The 27826-nt window shown below is 40.9% G+C and overlaps 1 protein-coding gene across 3 annotated transcripts in view; it reads left to right on the forward strand.

The window, feature by feature from the left end:
* Positions 1 to 899: 899 nt before the first annotated feature.
* oxr1a (oxidation resistance 1a) overlaps positions 900 to 27826 on the forward strand; it is a gene marked incomplete at its 5' end in the record, with an annotated part of 155054 nt that continues 128127 nt past the window's right edge. For 2 of the 3 annotated variants that reach the window (XM_084088229.1, XM_084088233.1), the window contains 2 exons: positions 900 to 1002; positions 23035 to 23099. In XM_084088229.1, the coding sequence (XP_083944355.1) occupies positions 23083 to 23099 (17 nt within the window). Of the gene's footprint in view, positions 1003 to 10666; positions 10825 to 23034; positions 23100 to 27826 lie in introns of those variants that run through there. The other variant, XM_084088230.1, reaches the window with a different exon arrangement.

Raw genomic sequence — 27826 nt, forward strand, 5'->3', positions numbered from 1 at the left:
CTCAGCATGTAAACACTCATTCATTTATGAAACTTCTCTCAGAACCAATATATGAATGCAACCAATTTTGGCCTTAAAAAATAATTAAAATTAAAAGATAATCTCAATTTTAGACACTTATCAATTTAACGTGGTTTCATCTTCAATTCCAGATCTGATCAGCGAGTGGATTGAACAAGGCCAGAACAGATTATATTACTGCATTAAAACACATTATATAACGCGTCTAACAGCCATATTCATGTCAGGAAAAGGTGAAAACCCTTGAAACCAGTCGTGTCTATAAGTAGCTCCATTCATCTACTTGAAAGCTGCAGTTTTCAGTGTACAAAATAGATAACTGTGTTATAGAGCCAGTGAGTGGACCACTGCAAGAAATCAAGGGGTTTTCAAGAACATTTCAATGTACTTTACACACACACACACACGCGCACAGACAGACTGTTGGGTTTTCATGTTTTATGGGGACATTCCATAAACATAATGATGTTTATACTGTACAAACGGTAAATTCTATCCCCTAAACCTCACACTTTCTGCATTTTTAGATTTTCAAAAAACATCATGTAGTATGATTTACAAGCTCTTATCTTCATGGGGACCAAAAAAATGTAGGACACACACACACACACACACACACATATATATATATATATATGCTATATATATACATGATATAAACATATATAAATATACATATACATTCTATATTTATATAATGCAATAATATTTTTGTACGTTGGAATTTTTTTTTTTTTTTTTTACTTATACAGGAAACTTGCTGGTTGGAAAATGTTTTAATTCACTGTGTGTGACATAAATGATTTGGTATGATCCATTCCTCCCCCTTTCTCAGTGGTTCGGTCTGTATTTAGAAGGTCGGATTACTCTGCGTGTGTGTCTCATCCTGCGCACAGATGCACGTGTGACTGGCTGCATAAACTCATCTCAAACATCCGAGCACGAGAGACCTGGGTCATGGAGAGAGCTTCAGTTTAAAGAGTGAGTCCCATCATTTTTCTCTTCTCTGTCTCTTGCATGTTCAGGGAAAGACACTGCATCACCTGCATTCTGTGACAAGGGAAGTCTTTGAACACCTGGATGATACGAGAGTCCATGCATGCTGATATTTATATAGAAAGTGGTAAGACAGGCATTTATAGAGACTGATGGGTGTTGTGAGTTTTACATGATGTTCATATGAACACACAGTAATATAATATTTGGGATTGTGTTTTATCTTCTAAGTTTTACTACTGTTGCAACTCAGTGTCAAATGACATGCAAACATAATTTAATTTTACTTAGAGATTTAGATAAGTAAAAGTAAAAAAATAATAATAATAGTAATAAGTAAATAAAAAATGCATTTAGTTAGTAAATTAAGGCTAGTTAAGAGCTTTTTTCTCTTTAATTACTTTAACACTGTATTTTTAACTGATTAATAAATAATATGAAACTATGATATTATTACTGTTTTTATTCATTCAATCTCTTGTTTCCCCTTTTGTAAAGGTATTCTCCTTTAAAGGTATTAGCTGTGACAATCATTTCCCTGTATATATTCTTGCTCTTGCTGTGCTGTTTTGAATGATTCTTCTCTTGATTTATGCTACAAAACAATTAAGATCTTTCTCACAGACACAGAACATCTTTATGAGCAATTTAAAAAAATTAGACCGTAGTTCACTTCAAATATTAATGTCTTCGTTCTAGGAATGATTTTCCCTGAGAGCGGCTCTGTGATCAGAGATGAGCACTGACTCAACCCTTGTTGAGAATAGAATTGCTTTTTTTGATGGACTCATGAAACGTCTTTAATCATTAAAAATGATGTTCAAAAGTGCAAATATTTCAAAATGACTTGAAATTCAATGACCTGAAATTGACTTCAACATTTTTTTTCTTCTTTTTTTTTTTTGTATAGCGCTTTTCACAACACATATTGTATCAAAGCAGCTTCACAGTATTAAATTAAAATAATACAACAAGGTTTGTTTCTAGTGGAATTTATTGATTGATAAAATTAAATTAAATATCCCCAAAAATTAAATTAAATATCCCCAAAAATATCCTTATTTTAAAATGAGTGTGTAATGCACACGTCATTGCTGAATGTTCTGCCTGCTGAGTTTGGATAGAAATATTTTTTATATTAAAGGTGCTGTATTTAGTTTATAAAGTTACATACAGCACCTTTAAATATGAGAAACAGTTTTTTACTCAGTTAAAGGACTTGTATGTAATTCATCTCATACTCTAGGGGGAGCTCTCTATCATAGATTTGCCTCCAGAAAACTTTGGAGTTTCTGAGAGAATCAAACAGCAGCCTGAGACCATGAATCTGTTTTTTTTATGCTGACTTTAACTAATTTGCCCAATTAGCCAATTATGTCCTAGTGTTGCATTATGAAATGAAACCCGACACATTGTTCACATTTCATATCACAGATTGTTGAGAGCCCTGTTTACACATAGTAAAATCAATGTAAAGTATATCCTGTGAATATTAAGCAGCACAGTTTAATATTCTTTGACATACGAGCTCAGATTAAATATTCAGAGAAGCGCAAGCCCACCAGAGGATTTGATTTATCTACAATGAATATATACTTCGCTTTATTCCTCAGTTCCTGCTACATTTTTCAGATAATATATTTCACTCCTTGGTCTTGGAGTAGAACAGCAATCAAAGGTGCTCATTTTATAGCAAAATGTAAAGGTATAAATCTTGACAACTGTTTCCTTTACTCGTGACACTAAAATGACAGCTGCTACATTGGTTCAAGGCATTTGCTCCACTGTCTGGAAGATCAATTTTGAGATTTCCTAGAAAACACTGTTTCCCTTCTTTATTTGACAGAAGACGTTTATCTGATTTAGCTATAGACCACTTTGATTTTATGTTCGCCCACAACATTAGTAACAAAAAGAATTATGGTAGCACTTTAAATTAGGTCCAATTCTCACTATTATCTAGTTGCTTACTGTGCATGCATATTATTAGGATATTGGCTGTTTATTAGTACTTATAAAGCACATATTAATGCCTTATTTTGCGTAACCATATTCTACATCCCTTAATCCTACCAACTACCTTACTAACTATTAATAAGCAGGAATTAGGAATTTGTGGATTTTTCTTTTTTGTAAGGTTTTTGAAAGACATCGCTTTTTATTACAATTTAAAATAACTATTTTCTATTTTAATTTATTTTAAAATGTAATTTACACAGAAATTATTCTAATATGCATATTTGATGCTCAAGAAACATTTCATTATCAATATTGAAAACAGCTGTGCTGCTTAATCTTTCTTTCTTTAAAAAAAAACAACTTACAGACCCCAAACTTAAAACGATACTGGTTACTCACGTAACCTCGGTTCTCTCTAGAAGAGGGAACGAGTATTTGCGTAAGTTAGCTTACGCTACGGGAAAAGTCATCTTTTCTCGAGATACTGAAGCCAAAAATGATCCTTAATTTTCATATATTGTCCACGCAGTGCAGCAGGCAGCTAGCAGAGCTAGAGCGAGCAATACTGCGCGCTCATTGGCTGCCGCGCGGCAACTGCTTTAGCCTACCGGTGAGCCCGGCGTGACGTCACGCCCAATGAGGGCGCGCGCGTCCTCGCGCGTCACAGCCCGCCAGAATGGGCGGCGTCAGAGCGTATATAAGGAAGGCTCGGAGGCTAAAACTCTGGTTTCTGTCGAATGAAGCGACATGAGCTCGCGGCGCGAGCACGGCAGGGAACGCAAATACTCGTTCCCTCTTCTAGAGAGAACCGAGGTTACGTGAGTAACCAGTATCGTTCTCTTACGAGAGGTTCTCTCGTATTTGCGTAAGTTAGCTTACGCTACGGGAACCCCATTGTCAACGCCGTGCGCGCCTTGCATCCACATATAAACCCCCGGGAGACCCGGGGGGTCTAAAAGTGGAAGAACAGGTGGCCAGCAGAGCGGGCCAACACGTGTCCATAAGCACTCATAGGGAAAAAGGATAGAACGGCGAGGCCGGTCTAAATATCACTGACATACCCTGAGGTGCAGCTCGACCAGGAGACCTAAATCGAGTAACTAGCCTGCGCACACATAAGCAGGACATAGACCCGACTAGACTGACAGAAGTTTAGCCTGCAGGGCGGGAACTTCCAGGTTATAGAACCTGACAAATGTAGAGGGGGAGGCCCAGCCCGCCGCCATACAAATGTCCTGAATGGAAATCCCGCTGGACCACGCCCACGATGAGGCCATGCCTCTGGTGGAATGAGCCCGTATGCCCAAAGGGCACTGCAGGTCTTTGGACGCATAAGCTGCGGCAATAGTGTCCACTATCCATCTGGATAGTGTCTGTTTCGAGGCGGCGAGACCTCTGGCGCGCCCATCAAACGAAACAAAGAGCTGCTCCGAGCGCCGAAAAGCGGCGGAGCGCGTGACGTAACACCTTAGAGCCCTGACAGGGCAAAGGAGGCTACTGTCATCCCCACTGCCGGGCGGCAGAGCTGAGAGGGAAATAACTTGAGCTCTAAACGGGGTACCCAACACTTTGGGGACATAACCGTGTCTTGGTTTGAGAATGACCAAAGAGTCATTAGGTCCAAACTCAAGACACGCCGCGCTAACTGATAGCGCATGCAAGTCGCCCACGCGTTTTACTGAAGCCAGAGCTAACAGAAAAACGGTTTTAAACGTCAGGTATCTCAACTCCGTAGAGCCCAGGGGTTCGAAGGGATAAGCTTTTAGGGCCTTTAGGACCAAAGACAGATCCCATATGGGTACCAGAGGTGGCCGTGGAGGGTTCAACCTCCTGGCCCCTCGGAGGAAGCGGGTAATGAGTTCATTCCTTCCCAATGTGCGGCCGCGCGCCGAATCGGCGAACGCGGCGATCGCCGCAACATAGACCTTGAGCGTGGAGGGGGACCTGCCCGCGTCCAAAAGCTCCTGAAGGAAGTTCAAAACCTGTGGAACCCCACAGGATTGAGAATTCAAACTCTTCTCCGCGCACCATTTGTTAAACACAGACCATTTAGACGCATAGAGCCGCCTCGTAGAGGGAGCTCTGGACTGCGCGATCGTGTTAACTACCCCTTCTGGCAAATCAATGAATATCCGTTGATCACCCACGCATGCAGAGACCAGTGCTCTGGATGGGGATGCAGAATTGAGCCTCGGGCTTGAGAGAGAAGGTCTCTCCTCACTGGAATCGGCCACGGGGCTGTTCCCGACAGCGCCGTCAGCTCTGGGAACCAAAACTGGTTTTCCCAGCGCGGGGCTATGAGGAGCACCGCACAGCGCGTTTCCCTGATCTTCGCTATCACCTGAGGCAGCATAGAGATCGGGGGAAAAGCGTACAATGGGACGTTGGGCCAGATTTGGGCCAACGCGTCCTCGCTTTTTGAGAAGAACCTTTGGCACTGAGCGTTCTCGCTCGTGGCGAAAAGGTCGACTTCTGCTTTGCCGAAGCGACGCCACAGCGTCTGGACTGTTTGGCGGTGTAAAGCCCATTCCCCGGGGGGAACATTGTCCCTGGACAGCCTGTCCGGTCCGTCGTTTAGGCGACCGGGCACGTGCGCGGCTCTCAGAGAGCGCAGCGAGCCCTGAGCCCAAACCAGAAGGCGCTCTACCAGAGCGCGCAAGGTTCTGGATTTGATTCCGCCCTGACGGTTCACATAGGACACCACTGACATGTTGTCCGTGCGGACTAGCACATGGTGCCCGTGCAGGTAAGGGAGAAAGTGCTTCAGCGCTTTCTCGACCGCCAACATCTCCAGACAGTTTATGTGAAGGCTTTTCTCCTGGTCCGACCAACGGCCGTAGACCGGTCTGCCCTCGTGAAGCGCTCCCCAACCTGAGTTGGACGCGTCTGTCGAGATCACTTTGCGGTGTGAAATCACCCCCATCGTAACTCCTGTTTGGTACCATTCGGCTGCCAGCCAGGGCTGCAGGGCTGAGACACAGCCCTGAGTCACTCTGACCCGAACGCGGCCTGAAGCCCACGTTCTGCGGGGCACTTTCGAATTCAGACAGCATTGTAGCAGGCGCATCCGCAGTAAACCCAGCTGCAGAACTGCTGCAGCTGAAGCCATATGGCCCAACATCCTTTGGAAAGTTTTCAGGGGGAAATACCTGTCTTTTCGAAAAGACGCGGCGAGGTGTCGAACACAGCGCGCGCGCTGTGTTGACAGCCTGGCTGTCATGGCCACCGAGTCCAGTTCTATTCCCAGAAAGGAGATCGACTGGCTGGGGATCAGAGAGCTCTTGGACCAGTTCACCGAAAGACCCAGGCTTTCTAAGTGACTGAGAAGCACCATGGGAAGCGAGCGCTTCCGCCGATTGCGCCAGAATGAGCCAATCGTCCAGATAGTTCAGAATTCGCATCCCCTGTGATCTCAGGGGAGCGAGAGCCGCATCCATGCACTTCGTAAAGGTACGGGGTGCTAGAGACAGGCCGAACGGAAGGACGGTGTATTGATATACCTGGCCGTCGAAGGCGAATCTCAAGAATGGCCTGTGACGGGGTATAATCTGAATCTGAAAGTATGCGTCTTTCAGATCGAGAGAAATAAACCAGTCCCTCGGGCGAATTTGCGCGAGGATTTGTCTGGTCATGAGCATTTTGAACGGCCGTCTCATGAGAGCTTTGTTCAAATATCTCAGATCTAATATAGGTCTGAGCGCTCCGTCCTTCTTGGGAACGAGGAAATAACGGTTGTAAAAGCCTGCCTCGGTCAAAGAAGGGTGAACTCTCTCTATGGCCCCTTTGTGCAATAGTTTCGCTATTTCTGTGTGAAGCAGATGGGCTGCTTCTGAGCTCACCACTGTCTCAACGCGCGTTCGAAACCGCGGCGGACGGCGAATGAACTGTAGCGAATAGCCCCGTATTACTGTATTCAGTACCCATTTCGACACACCCGGGATAGCTTTCCATGCATCTGCACTCATAGCTAGGGGTCGAATGGCCTCTGGGTCCCGCCCGCTGCTCTGCGCGGGGCACGGGGCCCGAAGCGGCAAAAGCGCGCGCGCGCGCTGCCGGTGCTGGGAAATGGGGGCTCGCTGATAGCGACAACCGGCTGAGCAGTGCTCACAGACACGGTCTCTGGAGACTGAGAACGCGCTGTAATGGGCAGCCCGAGGCGCGAACGCGGGGCGGGCATGAGAGTGTTTACAGGAGAGTGTGAGCGCTGAGGAGCGGGCACGGAACTCTTTATTAAAACACGGCCAGTGGCAAGGGGCTTTATGTGATCTAAACCCTGAATGTGTGAAACAGAGCGGGCAGTGTGTGGGAGTGAGCACTGGGCAGTGGGCACATTTCCTACACTTAACACTCGAGAGGCAAGCGCGCGCTTTATGTGAGTGTGCTCTGTGGGATACACAGGGGAGATCGTGCTTGTGTGTAGACATGAACACTTGAGAGTGAGCATATTTACTACACTCATAACACCGTCGGCGAGAGCCGGGTGACCAGACATTATGCTCATTTTGCGATTTATCTGGTTCGCCGTAAAAACGGCGTTTGGGGGCAGGCGAGAGAGTTTTGAAACTGGCTCGTTGGCTGCGGAGAACACTACTGCAGTAGCCTTTACTAAGGGGACTGGCAGAGGAAGGCAGATGAGTTTGGACGGCGGTCCGGCCTCGGCGGGACTCAACCGTCTTTTCCTCCCGGCGCGTGCTAGGAGGTCTTCGCAGGCTCAGGTTTCAGCGAAATCCTAGGCCGGGGGCCCCGCGGGGGAGGCGGCCTGTGCTGGCTGGTTGAACGTGACCTGGGGCGGCCACGCTGACGCTGCTGCGAAGGCGGAGGTCGAGACGAGCGCTGAGTAGAGCTGCGTGCAGGAGGCTGTTTAGACTGAGAGCGGCCTGCAGCAGAGCTCGAGCGGCGAGGCAGAAAAAGATTCATGGCCTGCGAGGCCTTCTGCACCTCCGAAAATCTGTCGACGAGGCCGCTCACAGCAGGGCCGAAGAGGCCGGTGGGGGAGAGCGGGGCGTTGAGGAAAACGGACCGCTCAGATTCTCCCATGTCAGCGAGCGTGAGCCAGAGGTGGCGCTCTGTGACGGTGAGCGAGGCCATGGATCGCCCGATAGCCTGTGCTGCAACCTTCGTGGCGCGAAGGGAGAGGTCCGTCGCGCTGCGCAGGTCCGTAAAAACGGTCTGATCCGAGCCCTTCTCGTCCAGCTGGCGGAGGAGGTCGGCTTGGAGGATCTGAAGCACCGCCATAGTGTGCAGGGCTGAAGCGGCTTGACCGGCGGCGGAGAAAGCGTGGCCGACAAAGGCGGAAGTGGTCCTGCAGGCTTTAGACGGGAGGGCAGACTTTGAGCGCCATCTCGCGGATGGGGGGCAAAGGTGCGCTGCGACCGCCTGTTCAACCGGAGGGATGTGATTATATCCCTTCGCCTCGGCTCCATCCACGTGCGAAAGCGTTGACGAAGCTGGAGAGCGGAGTCTGGCTGAAACTGGAGCGTCCCACGACTTGGAGAGCTCCGCGTGGAGCTCAGGCAGGAAAGGCGCTGGTCTGGACGCTGGCGAGTGGCTGCGGCTGGGTAGGAAGAACCCGTCGAGCCTGTTCGGTGTGGGCACCGCAGGCTGGGACCATTCGAGGCCCAGGTTCTCAACGGCCAAAGTGAGGAGGCGGAGAAGCTCGGCGTCCACACTGGCGTGGGTCCTAACAGACTCGCGTGTAGAGGAAGGGGCGGAGCGGTGAGAACCGGTCCACCCTTCACTGTCTGATGCCAGGAGAGAGCAGCTGTCCAGAAGAGCGTCGTCCTCCGCTTCATCCCCTGAGGCGACGGCACCGAGGGCGAGAGCCGGCGGCTGCGCGTCGGGAAGCGGAGGCGGAGAGGGAGAGAGCGAGGCTCGCGGGAGGAGTTCCGGCGAAAGCCTGACTCGCGTCTCGGGCTCCGGTGGTCTCTGGGAGCGGCGCTTCTTCTTCCAGAGACTGGAGCGGGGTCAGCGTTGAACAAGGCGAGTCGAGCCCGCAGGGTCGACATCGGCAGTTCTTCGCAGTATTCACAGCCGCCCGAAGCAATGGCAACGGCAGCGTGGTCACGTCCCAGGCAGAGAGCGCAGATCACATGCCGGTCTCTATCGCTGAGGTGAGAGCGGCACGAGCCGCAGGAATTACGAGGCATTTTGCAACAAACGCCTCTGCTCTTTTAGTGTCGCGTGAAGCGAAACACACACACAAAACAAGCAATGCAAGAGAAAAGGATATATGTCGCCGGATAGCTGAGCTGGCACGGCAGGCTGAAGGCGGCGAAAACTTGTCCGGCTTCTCCAGGCGCTGTCCTACGCTGGCTCGATGCTTTCTCGACGGCGGCGGCTTCTCTCGGAGAACAGCGATGCAGAGAGCTTCGCTGAAGAGACAGAAATCAGAGTTTTAGCCTCCGAGCCTTCCTTATATACGCTCTGACGCCGCCCATTCTGGCGGGCTGTGACGCGCGAGGGCGCGACGTCACGCCGGGCTCACCGGTAGGCTAAAGCAGTTGCCGCGCGGCAGCCAATGAGCGTGCAGTATTGCTCGCTCTAGCTCTGCTAGCTGCCTGCTGCACTGCGTGGACAATATATGAAAATTAAGGATAATTTTTGGCTTCAGTATCTCGAGAAAAGATGACTTTTCCCGTAGCGTAAGCTAACTTACGCAAATACGAGAGAACCTCTCGTAAGAGAACAATGTCGACTAATAAATCCACATTCTTTTGTTCTGGTTTCAGATGCTCAAAGCTTTAAAAGCTTGAAATTCATATTCATTTGTGATAAATGTCATGTCCTTGCACGCCATTTATTTTCTATTTCTCTAATTGCACAGTGGACCTTTTCACATCTCTTAGTGAAATTAAAATTCAGCTCTATTCTCTCTGAAAGACTAAACAACTTGAGAGCTTGTCTCTCTCAGATTCATTTATAATAAGGGTTTCACTTCAGTTTTGACAAATCACTAATTTACAGCACTTAAATAAATAATACATACGTGCATACATAAAAAGAAAAGATTTTTAATTAAAACAATGGCTGTGTGCCAACAAGAAAAATCTCTCTCACTCCGCCCTCTTGGATACATTGGCTGCGTCCGAAAACTTAAAAATGATGTCTTTGGAGGATGCATTCCAAGATAGGAAGGCATCAAGGCACATCCGAATCCAACGTTAGCTTCTCTTCCTGTCTCCTGAGATACCTTCATCTTATCGATTTTTGAAGGCAGCATAGATGTATCCTTTGCTATCTTTGATATCCCACAATCCTGTGCTTTCCATTCTGTGACAGTTGAGCTATATAGATGGCGTCTGAAAGTTGGTCAGTTTGTGTGTAAATGTACGTTTTTGACCAACGTTTTCCACTTCTGATTTCATTTCTAGTGTGAAATTACTACTGTAGAAAATAAATATTTGCTTAGTTTACCAAAGCTCTCTCTATGCATACAATGCTGCCTTTTACAATTTGGCTAAAATTAAGCATCATAATCATGCTACCTACTTTTTGGAACTGACTTAAAATGCTGCCTGCATTCAGTCAGCTCATTAGGTTTTGGAACAGAATCAATGTGTTTGTGTTGTTTTGAATGCTGCAACAACAGTTGTTTTTTTTTCTGTGTCTGAGACATTATAGTCAGCTCATGCTCTTGCGTAATAGTGTAAATCCGAAATCCAAAGAAGCCGGTCGGAGTCCTCCAGGTGGTTGGAGCTTTTCAGTCTATTGTGATGTATCATAGAGCCACACTTCATTTATGAATTAATAGTGCGCTTACGCAAACTAGTCAATGATTTATGGGGAAGACGGAAAAAGCTGATATATCAAGACTTTAAAGATGGTTGTTGTGTGGGACTGAATACAGATGTAGGTATGCTTCTTTTTCACGAGGGTAAAATGTCTAAGCTCTAATCACTATCAGTTTGTTAGTGATAGCACTGCTAACTAATGCAGTAAACATTTGTGTTGTGTCACTGTACTCGTTTGTTTGCATTGTGTATTTTTGTGCAGGTTTGATGTCTTTCTAAAACCTAAAGCAATAAGACATCAGACAGCATGCATTGCAATTATTATTTCTTGAGCATGACGTGAAGCCTTAACTGTGTTCAAATCAAACATATGGCATTGAGGCATGTCGCTTTTATGTAACATCTGCAACAATATTCAATAAATAAATGTATTAATAATTGAAATAAAATACTTTGACCTCAAGTAATATAGTTCACTAGTCTGTAATGATGTTTTAAAATGGATTTTGTGTCATAAGAGTGGCCTTGAAAAGAGAGGATCTCTTGAATACTAAGAGCACTCTGGTCATTAGCTTATAATTTGAACAGCTATTAACACACAGTTTTCACATTGCATAATATTTAATAGTTATGATGATCGGTTAATGGTGCTAGAGGTCCAGTAAAAGCTTTGAATCCACATTGTAAACAGAAGTGAAGTGCCAGCTGTAGATTAGAGAGGGATTTTCTCTTTTAAGCCCTAGTAACACAGTGACTGACCCCTGTAGCCTGGGTTGTCATGTGTTACTCATATGTTGCATGCTTTACATGTATAACAGTCCACATCATGACAGCATTTGAAAGATGAGTGACTCATTTGGCCAGTTTCCTGCCCTGGTGTAGAGGCATTTAGTTTGCTCATCTGCTGTTTTTGATGTTTCCCTGCTAAACCCAACGAGTTAAGCTAACTGAAACCATTCAAGGAAACCAATTGCCTTAAACCAATTAAGATTCCACAAAAAGATAATTTTTTAATCCACTCAAATACTTTGTGTTGCTAAAACATTAGTTGCTTAAAACAACTAAAATCATAAACTTTAAAGGGTTAGTTCACCCAAAAATTAAAATTCTGTCAGTAATTACTCACCCTCATGTTGTTCCAACCGCGTAAGACCTTCGTTCATCTTCGGAACACAAATTAAGATATTTTTGATGAAATCTGAGTGCTGGATCACTTCTCCATAGGCTGCTAGGTGACTGAAACTTGCTGGCCCAGAAAAGTTATTAAAGAGATCGTTAATATAGTCCAAGTGACTACAGTGGCTCAATCTTAAGTATATCAAGCGACGAAAATACTTTTTGTGCGCACAAACAAACAAAAATAACGACTTTATTCCACTATTCATTTCCTTCTCTCTGGGCCTCTAGTTGGTTCACGTAGTGTTTTTGCGCAGCGCGTCTGTGTTGCACGTCACCACGTAGGCTCACTATTGGCCGACGCTGGTCATGTGTGTGATGCGTGATGACGTGTAACACAGACGCGCTGCGCAAAAACACTATGAGGCCCAGAGAGAAGGAAATTAATAGTGGAATAAAGTCGTTATTTTTGTTTGTTTTTGCGCACAAAAAGTATTCTCGTCACTTGATATACTTAAGATTAAGCCACTGTAGTCACTTGGACTATATTAACGATCTCTTTAATAACTTTTCTGGGCCAGCAAGTTTCGGTCACCTAGCAGCCTATGGAGAGGTGATCCAGCACTCAGATTTCATCAAAAATATCTTAATTTATGTTCCGAAGATGAACGAAGGTCTTACGCGGTTGGAACAACATGAGGGTGAGTAATTACTGACAGAATTTTCATTTTTGGGTGAACTAACCCTTTAACTCAAATCTTTTGTAGTTACTTGCTAACAAACTAACTAGCAATAGCACAAGCACTCATGCATGTCTTAACATAATGTTCTTTGGCCCATCCACAACCCAACCACAGGCTCATACTCTTCACCACAATGGTAACCCAGTTCTCTCCATCTCTGAAAAGCCAAGCCAATGTTAGTTCTTGTATTATTACAAGCTCTGTCGTGTTCTTGTTTTGCCAGCAGACTCTCCTCTGTTTGGATTTTTTTTTAGGTTGGAGATTTATCTGCTCCATGTCAACCTTTCTTGCTCGTTGTGACAATGCCACTCCCACACCATACACGCGTCAAAGTAGCCCGAGCAACTTTTCTCAATTTATGGATATGACGAGATGTGCACAGGCGAGTGACTTATGTATGCAATTTACATCTCACAGGGTTTAATATATAGACGCTTAACAAACTTATAGTAATTTAGACAAAAACATGTTTTGGAAGAAGGATTGATGAGCTATTGACTCAAGTACAGTTACATAGTGTACCTTTCAATTTGTGCAAAAATACACAAAACGACACTTCATTTCAACATTTACTTCATTTCAAAAGTCTGACGCAAAGCATTCTGAAAATGAAATTTGCTTTAAATTATGCTGCACTCACGCAATGTCGTAATTACGAGATGACAACACGTGACGTTCTACTCTGAGCTTTCAGACTTGGAATTCTTTGCTTCTATGGCAACATTATCAACACCAATATGTATCTGCCGTGGTCCGGTGGTACAGCGGTCATGTGTTACAAGTTGGAGCTTTCAGAAAAGTACAAGTTTACAAGCTCTAATTACAAGTTCTACAAGGACATGAATGCTTTTTACAAGTTGGAATTCAGTAGCAGCAGGTATCACACTCTCGCTACTTCTGATTCAACAAATTTGATTTAAAATTTGGGATGGAACTAGACATTGTTTGAACAATGGTAGATGATTTTGGATTTTTTTTTCCTTGCAGATGATTGAATGTCGGAATGAAACGGAGGTTGCGATAGTCTTTTCTTCCCTATTGTGACGTATATCAGAATGAAAAGGCTCAAGAAAAATTTAGGGCGGGACTTCATATCGTTGTTGTTTGCTTAAAGGTGACCTATTATGCCCATTTTCACATGATGTAATATAAATATCTGATGTCCTCAGAATGTGTCTGTGAAGTTTCAGCTCAACATGTGTTCAAACACCTTATAAAAGTTAATTTTGCATAATAGGTCCCCTTTAAATTATGAGGGCACATGAATAAAAAATAATTTATAGTAAATACTGCAATATTCCATAAAAAACAAGAATTGTCCATTATGATTCCATGGTGACTTTAAATGTGTAAAAAAAAAAGTGCTAAAATGGTGCATAAATGGCACACTTCCCCTTTAAATATGCATTACAGCCAGCTCTTGATATTCATTGAGATAAACATGACAAACAACTGGCAAATTCCACATGCACATGATAGATACCAAAGCGGGAATGAAATGCTCTTATAGGACTGAATCGGTGCTCTGTTGTACTGAAATGCGTCCAGCTCTCGAGATTAAATTTACCTTGGAACAAAGTCATTTTAGAGCACTGCCTCCTGAGGCATTTGTCTCTGTCAACATAATATCATTTTGTGTAATGACTCAGCATAAATCCAGAGTTGGACTGACAAGTCCCACCTTGCCAGGAGCTCAAACAATCAGGTCTGTGTTCGGCATGTAAATTGTAGGGAATGTAGCTGAAGCACATATCACATTTCTTGAAGGTTAAAGCACTGTTTATGTTATATGGATCTGATATTTACTGGAGCTGATATTACGAAAAGTTGTGGATCAATCTCAAATGCATTGTAGTTCAAGAGGCTTTAATATTCTATTTTCAGCATCCGTGGCATGAGATTGATTAACACAGACAAAAAATTGGACTCATCCATCAGTTTGTAAAAAAAGATTGGGAAATGCATTTACAGTGATGCATTAAACAACGTAAGCCTAGCAGGTGATTTTGCACCTTAGTGAATAAAAATGTTACATTTGAAACTACAGAATACAGAATATATTCCTGAAATGCAGAATTATTGCCTGTGTTAATACAGTGATAATCAGTCACACAGAGACCGTAAATAACCTGGAATATTCCAGGAAAACAACAACAGAACTCAACCACATATTAGGGAACTGCATCATGGGAAATCCCACAGGTCTGTGTCTCGTCAGTTTAATAGTTAATTAAAACAAGTGTGTCTGCTCAAGGGTGGCAGGGTCTTGTAATGAATATTCTGAGCAGATCTCAATCCCAGCGTGTCTCAGATATCACGACCCACACAATTTTCACTTCAACTCTTCACTTACTGAATAACCATGCGGACGTGCAACTGATTTAAAGAATTGAGCATTGCATTTTGACCTCGTAAACTGAAAAATAATAATGTGATTTTACAATGTCTTTTTTTCTGTGATGTCGGCCTTATATTTTTTGTATTCCTCAAGCCAAGCACAAACTACAAGACTGAAGCTAGTTACACTTTCATGTTTTTAATATGTAGTTTTCTTGAAAAATCAAACTGCTGCCCACGTCTCCCCAACCACTGTCTCGTCCATATTTTTTCAGCTTTTTATCATGTTCTGTGTACATTCTTAAAAGCTTTTCTTTTAAGTTGTTGGTTTACATCAAGAATACATTTTAGCATATAGCTATGTGCATGTGAGAATGAATTTGGGCATCATAACTTCAGTTGGGGAGGAGAATTATCTCTAGTCCAGGAGTGTCCAATCCTGCTCCGGGCCACTGTCCTGCAAAGTTTAGCTCCAACTTCAATTAAACACACCTGAACCAGCTATTTAAGGTCTTATTAGGCATACTAGAAATTTCTAGGCAGGTGTGTTGAGGCAAGTTGGAGCTAAACTCTGCAGGACAGTGGCCGTCCAGGACCAAGTTTGGACACCCCTGCTCTGTGTTAGTTATATAAAGTACACACCAACATGACACAAAACAATAATCTAAATTTTAAAAGTCACCATGAGATCAAAGTTGACAATTCTTATATTTATGGAATATTGCAGTATTTGTTATAAATAATTTATCCATGCACATCTTTTTTTTCTTTTTCTTTTTTTAATTTGTGTGCCCTAGTAATCTTTAATAATAACCCATCCCACTTTCAGCGACATCTCTTCTCTTATCTGATGCCGTGGGGGTGGGACAACCTGTCACTCATATGAGATCACAGCTATAGCAAACCACAACCATCCAATCAAACAAAATCAAGTCCCACCCTACTTCTTTTTTTCTTTTTTTCCAAGAAGCGATTTCGCTTAGATATACATCACAACAGGGAAGTTCCATTTGAATGCCAACTTTTAATGTGCAGAAGGAAACAAGCTTAAATGTCTTCACTGGAGCTCAAATCTCAGTAAAACTTTACTGATAAATCCTTGTCTGGCATGAGAAATTACCATTTACCAACCAGATTATCGTTTTAATCCACATATTTTAGCAAACATATCGTGTGTCCCGTTTTTGTAATGATCTTAGGATTGCAGAAATCGTACAGTCTGTATGCAACTATCATAGACCAGTAAGAGCTGTGCGTGTAAACCTCACTCCCCTGATCTCAAGAGACGCTCTAGCAACTGACGGGGTCTTTAGCCTCCTTGTTAGAGCACCCGCCTCCAACGCCGGAGACCATGGTTCGAATCCCATTTCACTTGCTTCCCATCGTTTATTATGCGACTTGTGTGCAGCAGTTGTTAATACCCACATGGATATTGTTCTAGATATTGAGGTTGCTCTGTCATACAGTAGCTTAGAAGATACTGTATCTCTGAACTCTCAGTTGTGTTTCAATGAGATATCAACTTTATGTCAGATGTTTCTCCTAAGAATAAGACTGTTATTGATGGTGAGAATATAAAGTGGATTGTGTAGCTCAGATAGTATTCGAAGATAAATTTGAGTGCTTGCTGAGAACTGACTTTTGCTTGGCAAATCTGAGAACACATTGAGACATTGTTTAACTTAAGATCTTTTCTGAAACTGGAGACATGTGAGATCACTGGAGTATGTTTCTCAGGGGAAATGTCTAAGAAGAGTTCTTCATTTGATTTCCATTGCTGTAGAAAAATTTAGATATGCTTTTTTTTCTTTATGGGTATGTAATTATCAATAAAATTCACATGCTTGAATCTTTGTCAACACACATTTGCATGTAAAAAACTAAATTGCTCCAAAAAGGCCCAAAATGAGACGACGGACATCAAAGATTCAGTGTAATTTCTGTGCCATCTAGTGCATTCATGCAAGGAAAATGCAATAAATACACATTTTGTATTGAAATCACGTATTGATCTCTTAGAAAGTCTGAAAATTGATCATAATTTAATGAAAAATGTTAATCAAAAAAATATGCCATTTTCATTTTTAGTATTGTGTATTGATTTTGCAGGGCATAGTGGCACCAAACCCCAAACAGAATTACATTGTACGATGTACATACGCATACGTACATTGGTCCAGTCTTCCATACAAACTGGCACTGTAGTTCCGTCCAGATCTCACACCATGGGTTGACCAGAGTTATGTTTAGCACTCAATGCTGTTAAGATGCTGTTACACACTTCAACTGTATAGACGTATATTATACTGTACGCTGTTAAATGTCAAACAAAACATCATTTTTAAGCATCGCCATTATTTAGTGCAAGCGATGATTGCATTTTCTGGCAAAACTATCAGGTCATTAATGAAGAGTCTTGTATGATGTCATTAGGTGATGAACTGATGAACACACTCCAAATGTTTGTAGAATCAGCAGTGTTTATGCAGGTCTTTATTTGTTAATCTGCATGAGCAAATCGTCCCCCTGTGCTTTGATTTATTGATTAGATGGCAGGCAGTGAAAACAGCAACCTGTAATGAGAACTGAACCTCTGGAATGAATGTTAGCACAGCTCTTAGAATCAACACTGGGGCTGTTTACACGTCTACAGCAATTGCAAGGGGAATTTCCATAATTGCGCCATGTTTTCTGCAGGCTTCATTTGACCCCTGTTTGTCCCTGGAGATGCTGTCAGCTTTAAAGAGTTTCAGTAAGAATCAGGTATGACGAGAATCAGGATGACGCGAGCGCGGTGGAGGATGAGTCACCACCACTGATCTACATTTATATAGATCACCTCGCTGAAGCCACACAGTGATTAAGACCAGAGAAAGCCAAAAATTCACTTGGATGATTTGTTTGTTTATGTGCGGGTGATTGTGGATGAGTCTGAATTTGCTTTGTAATATTCTACATCTGTTTGTTCCATTTAAAAACGTGTTTTAGGATGGCAAACAGCTCTAATAAGAGTACCATGGTTTTAAACAGACAGACAGAGGACCTGTAAATACCATGGTGGGCTGTATTACCAAAATCTTGATTACTTTACACAATAGTTATTGTTTCAAAACTACTATAGAACTATCAATGAATAAGATTTTCTATGATATTTTTCAGATAATGGTTGAAACATACGGGAACTCTAAACTTCCTCTCCAGTCTAAAACCTGAATCTAATATGCAAAAATTACTACTTTTTGTTCTTCTGCTACTTTGTCATGCAGATGAATGACCAGAGTATGTGTGCAAAGTTAATCGACAGCAATTTCCCAAAAGCATTCAAATCTGCTCCGTTCACTCTGGATTTTCCTGCATTTCAGTCTCTCCTGTTCACTGTTTGCTCCATTGCATAGTTTCTGTTTTGTTGCACCGTAATGTTCTTTTAATGAATTTTTTTTTTATAAACACTACCATTCAAAAGTTTGGGGTCAGTAATATTTTTGAAAGAAATTAATGCTTTAATTAAGCAAGGATGCATTAAATTGATCAAAAGTGAAGACATTTATAATGTAACAAAAGATTTTTATTACAAATAAATGCTGATCTTTTGAATTTTCTATTTATCAAAGATTCCTGAACAAAATTGATCACATTTCCACAAAACTTTAAGCAGCACAACTGTTTTTAACATTGATAATAATAAGAAATGTTTCTTGAGTAGCAAATTAGCTTAGGCTATTAATGATTTCTGAAGGATCGTGTGACACTGAAGACACTGGAGAAATGATGCTGAAAATTCTGCTTTGCCATCAATAACATTTTAAAAATATTAAAATAGAAGACAGTTATTTTAAATTGTAATACTATTTCACAATATTTTTTGTTTTTACTGTATTTTAGATCAAATACTGTAAATGCAGCCTTGGTGGGCATAAGAGGCTTTTTAAAAACAAAAAAATGACGCCAACATTTTTAAGTGTTTTTTTTTTTTTTTCATGTGAAAGGAAGATTTCACACATGTATTTTGTTTTTTAATACACAATGAATCTTTGGTCATACCACAGTTTTAGAGTGGGGTAGGGGAATCGCATCAAATATTTTTACACTTAATACGGAGGACCACAATTCCCAATGGGAAGCAGCACTCAAAAAAAGACAAGCCATCAAAGTGCCAGCGAGCGTCTGCCCACGTCTCCCCAGTGGCCGTCTCATCCATATTGTTTTTCTTCTTGTTCTGTACAAGAAAATGACCAGAAGCCATCCTTCATTTTGTTTGTTGATGTTGTCAAGAACTCTTGTGTTGCTTTGTGTGTCAGTTTGTATAAGAACAGAGGGACTTTTGGGTGTGATGTTTAAGGTCAGGGAGGAGAGTAATCGTGTAATTCATGCACCTAGTCTGTGATTAGTTGTGTAAACTAGGAGCCTTTACAAATCAGTTGTTTGCCCTGAGTATATTTAGTGTTCACTGTGCCTTATATTTCAATGTCAACAGTGTTTAGTTTCCTCAACAAGCTTGCCGCTGCCCTTTGAAACCACACACACAATCTGTGCCACTTTATTTTGGAGCGATAAAAGGCTTTTTGATGAAATCACTCTAAATCTGTAGAACGCTTAGACCAGAGGGATGACTCACTACTGAGAAGTGAATGAAATAACCTCCTGAACATGCCATGTTTCCCTCAGCACAGACCTCTGCTTCCGTTGCTGTTGTGTGCTCTGGGTTTATGACATGAAACGCTGAACGCAGAGATGATTTTTTTAAATACCTGCTGCAGGTACCACAGCTTTCATGATTACGTTTCTTCTGTCTTAAACATGCCCTGTCTGTTTTTTTTCACATCTCCTCCCACACGTGTCTCAGATGTATTAGGTTAAAAATAGACTTGATTAAACCGGCAAGTGAAGATCAGAGTGTGAAAGTCGGAGTGGAATACCGAACAGGAGAAAATCCCATGATTCACTGATATTTATCAGTGACATTTCTTTGTGTATTCCCAGCACTCCGCAAACCACGGATCTTAAAATAGACATTAAAAGGAATAAATCAACAAAGCACTGACACAACTGCACACACATAAAAAAAGTACCTTTATTTTGACCTTTTATTTTTATAAGTAGTAAATAGGCAATTTTCGGAGAGGCTAGCAATAGCAAGCTAGCTTTGAACAAATGAACGCGTACCGCAGGGAGCAAAAAAAGCGTCACAAGACGGCGTTAAACTACCTCATGGCTCAAAGCATGAACATAAACATCTTAAAGAGCACTGACCTGTACCACCTGACAGCTGCAGATTCATGTTGGCGTTGATAATGTTAGAGTCGTTTACCTTGTATCCTGTTTGGCAGAGGTGGACAAAGTACACACTTTTACTTGAGTGAAAGTACAGATACTACTGGTCAAATATTACTCCATTACAAGTAAAAGTTGTGAAGACCGATTTTTACTTAAGTAAAAGTACAGAAGTATTTGTTTTTAAAAGTACTTAAGTATCAAAAGTAAATTTCAATGCATTGTTTTATTATTGTTGCATTGTTGTGTGTAATACTTACAGTACCTCATGCCTCTGTATCTATGCCTACCCTCATATCAATTTCACATTTATTTCTAGAACACAGTTCAAATAGAGGGATTGAATGTGAGATTGAATAAGTGCACTCAATAACGTCCACAATGGTTTCGGACACCCAAATGGCTGTTCCCTCAAATACTGCCCTATTTAAAGTTTTTTGGCTTTTAGTATGAATATGTTAGCCTTACTGTTATCTATAAACTAGTGTGCACCAAAACAATGACAAAATTCGCATTTAGAAGACCAAACCCAACGTTGAAAATGAAAATCAGGTTGACGTCAGAATCCAATGTCAGATTGACATTAATCTCCAACGTTGGACAGACGTTGTATTGTGGTTGAAAACGAAAATCGGGTTGACGTCAGAAACCAACATCAGCAGTCAATCCGACTTTCATTTCCAGCCAAAATGCAACCCCTGCGGGTCCCTGCAACCAAAATCATCCCCTGACTGACGTTACTACTTTCTACTCAAGGACCTGACAGAATTGTAGTGGAGTAAAAAGTATGATATTTGTCTTTCAAATGTAGTGAAGTTAAAGTAAAAAGTTTCCAGAAAAAAAATACTCAAGTAAAGTACAGATACTCAAAAAGTGTACTCAAGTACAGTACTCAAGTAAATGTACTTTGTTACTGTCCACCTCTGCTGTTTGGTGTGTAAATCTATTTACTTCAAGAATACAGCTATGATCTGCACTCCAAATTCGAAATCCTTTTAGTAACTTATTTAGAAACTACATCTTCTAACAAGGCCATATATTAAGGTCTGGGTAGATTAGTAAGTAAACAATAATCAATGTGTTGGATGCAGGGGAAATGGGCAGGAATAAAGATCTGAGTCACTTTTAACAAGTGTCGAATTGTAATGGCAAGGCGACTGGGTCAGAGAATCTCAGAAACGGCAAGGCTTACATACTAATGAATTAATGAATTTTCTCTGTCTGCTCCCAGAACATTAACTTCTGCACTTACCAACTCTTCCAAGTGAATATTTCCTATGGCAGGTTTATTTTTGTAAAGGCACATATAACTTGAAGTCTTAGCTACAAAAAAGGTGAACTGAACTCTTCCACCATTGGTCAGAAAGATCTTTGAACTCGTTGACTTCACTCCATGTAATACCTTAGTTTTTTGTGAATGTCTTCCTCATTTTCTCTGTCTTTCTTTCTCTGTCACAGCCACGAATATGTTTTTTAAAAGCTGTTTTTATCATGCTGAAGCAGAGCAGTCACTCCCTCTCATTATGACAAATTTCTGTGTTTAAGGTCCTGCGCATGAAATATGACCTTTACCGTCAGAGCTGTAACCTTTGTGTTAAAGAGTAGTTATAGCCTGCAGGAGACATCACTTATGCATGTACTCCTGTGTAGCATCTTTTCAGGTGTATAGATGAAAAGATTCTGCTTTTCCTATGCTCTGTAGATGTACAAGCCACTTTTATCCACAGAAATCCTTATGAAAACCTTTTAAAATGAAAGTTTGGGATGATGGGAAACATGAAGGAAGCACATCTTTTTTGTTTGCATTTTTCTAGAGTAATAGACTTTAGCTTCCTTTTCCATTATACGAAGTTCAAATATTTCAATGGATAAGTTGAGGAGTTTAAATATGCATACGATCTGAAATCTATCCAGCTCCCATACTCTCTTCCACTACTCTCCATTGGAAATGAATGACTTCTGGTCTGTCATTTGTCAGAGACAAAAAGGTGGTTTCGGGCAATGTTTAGAATAACATAGCATACTACTAATACTGTTTCTGTTGTGTGTAATATGTGTCCCACAATGCACTGCTCTCAAATTGACCTTTCATTTCCTGTGTACCGAAGAACAAGAAGTAATATCAGTGGTTGAATTCAGAATAGTGTACTTGCAAACTATATGTCTGTCATATAAATATATGGATGAAGTAGAAAAACTAATATACTATTCTGAATTCAGCCAGCATCACTTGTAGAATTAAACATGCTATATCATCATGTGACAATAATGTGGCATATTACTTTTTCTCATATTTATATTAACATACTGCATACTGTTCCACGTACTGTTTAAAAAAATTAGGCAGTATACTGTATATACTGCACAGTTTTCTGCTAGTCTTCCATCTGTAACGGCTTTCGATGTTGACAAATCTCTTAATTTACCCCAATTAACAGATGAAGATGACTGCAGACTTTTCCTTCTGTCTTTAGATCGAGTACAGCTTATGCTCGCCAAACATCTCAAAACATTCAACCAGTGGGATGATGAATTATTCATCAGCCTGGAGAAACTATAAACTAAACCTTCAATGAGAGCATTTGAGATCTTTGAACTCAACTTACTTCAGTCAGACATTAATCAACGGGTTTGCGTTTTATCCTTATCCTATTTTTCTGTTGCAAGGTGAAAAAATGATCCTACTCGCAGACTTTTTCTTTTTTAGCAGATGTAAAGCTTGTAACTGTGTTTGAGTTTGTCCTGAATATGGTTTTGGGTTTTTTGGGGATATAATCAGTGTTGTTTTGGAATGTTTTGGGCTCAGGTCACCTTCACGTTTCTGCTCTTAATATACTTTCTGTCTCTGGTTGCTTTCTCAGGTTTGTCCCAGAAGGAAACCTCTGAGTCAGAGACATCGTCCTGCCAACATGTTCAGCACCAAAAGGTCAGAGCGACACAGTGGTTTGTTGTTTGTTTTTGTGATCTTTTATAAAAATGTACAGTGACTTTGAGGGCTAGACTTTATTCGCATCATTTAATCATGACCTCGCTCTTAGGGACATGATAAATCACTCGCAGCCGGTTAATGAAAATGCACTTACTTGAGATTGTGTTACATTTTTGCCGTCACTTTCTGAATGTAGGATTGAAGGGTTTACCCATAAATTTATGTATTTTTTTCCACCATTTTGATAGATCTTGTGAAGCCATAGGCCTTTGTACTAAAATATATTGTAGGATTCAAAACTCAAAACTCTAGTCTGAGGTTATCCTTCATTGAATTTAAGCAGCAAAACGCCTTATTCTTTGAAATGTTAACATATGATCGCCCACTTTTTTTCCCGCCTGAACGATATACTAAACAACACATTGTATACTGAGATTTTACCATTGCAGTTTATTTCATTCAGGCTGTATAGTTTAGATTTACTTACTAATTAACACTGATCATGTTTGTCATTAGAGCAATTTTAACCTAAAATATTTCTTATGAGATGTTCGTTTGACATTCTAGATGTGATGGTGACGTTTTTGTTGGTCAGCCCTGTAACCCATTCTGACTGACTGATGACTTTTGGCAGCATTAAGAAAGATCCATAAAAACATATGTTGGGTGTATATTGTGCATACATTTTAAAGGGAAAATCTTTTACCTAGACATTTCCTTTGATGCATAGTGGAAGCCTGTTGCCGTTTTCTGGTCAGAATGTTTTCACATTCCCATTGCTTTATATTCCAATAGCCAATAGTAGATTTGTTGTTTTTGTTGTAATTTGCATAAATGTAATTTGCATAAAAAGTGACTGTTGAAGCATAAAACATGCATGGTTGAATTGTTCGCAATGAGATCAACAACATGCAATTAGAAAATAGATAGGGTGAATTTTCATTTCATGCCAACTTTAAATAAGAGAATTTCCATTTTAACAGCTCATAAGTTTTAGCTTGTAACTAAATGGTGCATGTTTGGTTTTTACAGCTTATTTTCTTTCCGCCTCCTTCAACAGGGCAAAGTTGCTTAAATTCTTTTCCATCGCATTCCTTGTTCTCTTGGTATTTTCAACCAGCATTTTGTTATGCAGTATGTATCCCATAATTTTCATTAAAATAATATGTTGATGGAAACCTGGCTAATGACCCTAATACTGAAATGACAACGCTTTCCAACACTATTAGGGTATAGCGCATGAGCACATCGTTTTGAACCAATCCACATCCAGTATAGAGCTCTTTTATTGTTTGGGTTTGGGTTCTCATCAGAAATGTAATGGCTCATGTTTACACGCGCTTGTTAAACTGTAACGGGATCACGGCTAAATTGAATCCTTCATCGCTGGGATTGTTTATTAAATGCATTACAGTTGGAGCAGCTCATTAAAAATTTTGCCCTGCCATCAGTCTTCTCGTGAAAAACGAGCTGTAGTTTTCTTTGATGTTGCAGTAATGCGTATGCGCTCTGGGTGGCAGATAAGGCTTCCTCTAATTAGACTTACCAATGTTTGCGTTTCAAAATAGGCTCGGGCAGTAAGAGCTAAACCCTTCCTCTGATGCCCCGGGCACTGGACTCATTACGCAGTCGTCACATTGCAGTCACCGGAATCATCTTGACCTCCCGTAGCTACAGTGTCACTTAAAATCCAGCAAATATACATCTGACCTTGGGTAATGGAAAGAAGGTTCACTTTTCAGGTCTGTTTTGAGACAAATCGCATTATAGCTTAATTTAGTTGTGCATCTGTGACTCCTGCGCACAGAATGAAGTAGATTCCTCCTTAGGATGCAGAGACTGAGCTGTCACATACAAGGTTTTAATTGCTGTTGGTGAGAACTCTCTTGATATTAATGTATCAATGAGTTGGACTCATGAGCTACAGCGAACGGTGTGATGCTGTCTAAAGCAGGAGGATGTCGTATTGTCAGGCTGAATGACTTCATAAGAATGGAAATAGATAGTAGTGTCACTGAGAGCCTGTTACTCGAGAGAACTTTGGATATGATTGTTAACTTGACGGAAAGATGACAGCTGAAGACTTGCTCCATCATTTACTTTGGTTGTGTGAGGAAAACAGAGACGTATAGTAAAATCTCGGAAATTAAAGTCTCGGAAACACAAATTTATATAATAATGTAATAATGATATGATTGTCAGGTGTGTGCTTTGTTTGTTTCTGTTTCCTGCGACCTAGTTTTTCAGTTTACCTGTTGTTAATCAATTAGCTCATTAGTTCCCTCATTAGTCCTGGTATTTATACTCCCTGTTTTGGTTCAATCCTTTGTCTTGCCTCATCTACGATTTAAATGTGGTTGTGTAATAAGTTGGATTTATTATTAAAAACTGTTTCTTTGAGCTATTCCTGTTGTGCGCTTCATTAAGCACAGCCACCTGCGACAGTGATATTATTTTGGATATTGGATAACATGCAAATTTTTCCTATATTTAAATGTGCATTACTTTTTGCCATCATCTAATAATCAGTTAATCTTTAAAAAAAAATAAACACATGTGACTGAAAGTTCATGAAAACCGAAACTAAGAACAAACAAAACTGAGTGCGTGTGACCATGGGGGAATGCAAAAAACAAAGGAGAGCTTGATCCAAACTGAGTGAATTTTATAAACAGAATAAACAAAACAAAGCTAACACCAAGAACATTACATCTAAGAAGGACGAGACTCGAAAAGGAACACAAGAAACACTGGGGTTTAAATACATAAGAGGTAATAATAGGCAAACAAGACACACCTGGGAATAATCACAGAACTAATAAACAGGAAGAACTACAAAGGACTACAAAACATGGCGCAGAACAGGAAATAACATGAAAGCCTGGATCATGACAGCGTGTAGCATTTAAACAATTTTGCTTTAGTTAAGTTTCAATCCAAATATAAATATCAGCTTACCGGTATCAGCCAGAATTTTAATATCAGTCCATTCCAAATCTTTACCTTTTGAATATCTTCTTCAATTCTTACTTATTGCTTCTGCTCTTTCCAGACTTGCCGTTGTTGTCAAAAGCAAAATTGATTTAAGACAAATCACAGATGTGACATTGACAGCAGCAATCAACACCATGCTGTTCCCATGTGTAATGTGGGCCCAAATCAAACTCCCTAACCTCGCCAAAGAGGGCACTGACTTCAACGGCCCACACTTGATTAGTTGCATAGGCAGAAGACGTTCTTCTTTTGGAGAACATAAGCCATAAAGTGATATTCAGTCCTCATCAAAGGCACAATGATCTAATCAAGTCAGAATGACCTACATGTACAGTTATGCACAGATATCCTGACTGACATTGGGAATGCTTTGGAGTTCTGAGATGAAATCGCAGAGATGTGTGGAAGCTCAACCGATTACTGTTTGATCCCCTGCAGTTCCCTTTCCTGAGGGTGATTTTGATTCCGCAAGGGAAGATTCATTAGCATAAAGGGGAGGGGTCTGTGAGTTATTCCGAGTGTGTTTTTCAGATTACAGGAGGCACATGCAATCATCGGGAGCTGATTTTGGACTTGTGCTCTCAGGGTCCACAATTCACACTCTGCAAGAGACGCATGCAAGTAAAAATTGCCTTTGACAAGTAAATAAAATAAAGGCCTATAACTTTATTTGGAATTGTCGCATTAGATTGTTTTAAGTTGAATTGTGAGAACTGTAGTCTACCCCTGAGACGTGTAAGAGATGTGTGTGTGTCCTTGCTGACGCACACTGAGTCATCCATTGGCTGTTTCTAGTTGCTGTGGCGATAGATACATGTGGTTGTTTCTTCAACTATGAATAAATAAATTAAAAAAACACACTTTTATACTTTACTAGTTTATTTAAATTGTCTAGTAACAGTGTCCAACAGTGTATATATGTGCATCACAAAAGCCATTTTTGAAACTGAACATTTTCACAACAATGTCTATTCTACCACATCTCAAATTATGTGTTTGCTTTTAATAGCATTCTTTAGTGGCAATAACAGTGATTTAACAGGAATTTACTTCTTTTTTCTTTTCTTTTTTTTTTTTATAATATGGCAGACTATTTTGTCTTGCAATTTCAGCCAGCATGTTATATTTGCTAAATAAATACAATATTTTCATTAAAGGTAGAGTAAGCTATTTATTTTATAAACGCTTTTTGTTATATTGGTTGAAACTCTCTTCACATCCTGATAGCAATCAATAATAGAATTGGTCTAAATATAAAAACATGTACATATATCTTCTGTGGAAGTTTTAGGACCAAAAAAATGTTCGTCCAATCATTACATTCGGTCCGAATGCAACGATATGATGTCTTACCTGCCTGTCATGTGTATTTCCATACCTCTGCACACACCCTGCTCACGCAGACATCACACTTTTTGCCTAATTTAACCATTTTAGCTTGATTGTAAATGACGCACAATGAAAATATTCAGTGCACATGTGATGTTTACCTTGATTTTTGTTTCATCTTTATAAATCATGTATATCAAATCAAGCACGCTCTTCACTGACACACTTGAGTCCTTTTTGCGTTACCTTTTGTACACCAACTTTTAATAAAACTGTTGTTTGTGATGGAAAAGAAGCCTGAACTGAAAATAAGAATCAGATAGTCGTCATTTGTGTAAAAATTACTACCATTTTCATCCAATGATTTATGGTTTATGATTTCAATCTCTTTATTTAGGACA

This window comes from Abramis brama, assembly GCF_963993115.1.
Source record: "Abramis brama genome assembly, chromosome: 17".
In the NCBI taxonomy this organism is placed as follows: domain Eukaryota; kingdom Metazoa; phylum Chordata; class Actinopteri; order Cypriniformes; family Leuciscidae; genus Abramis; species Abramis brama.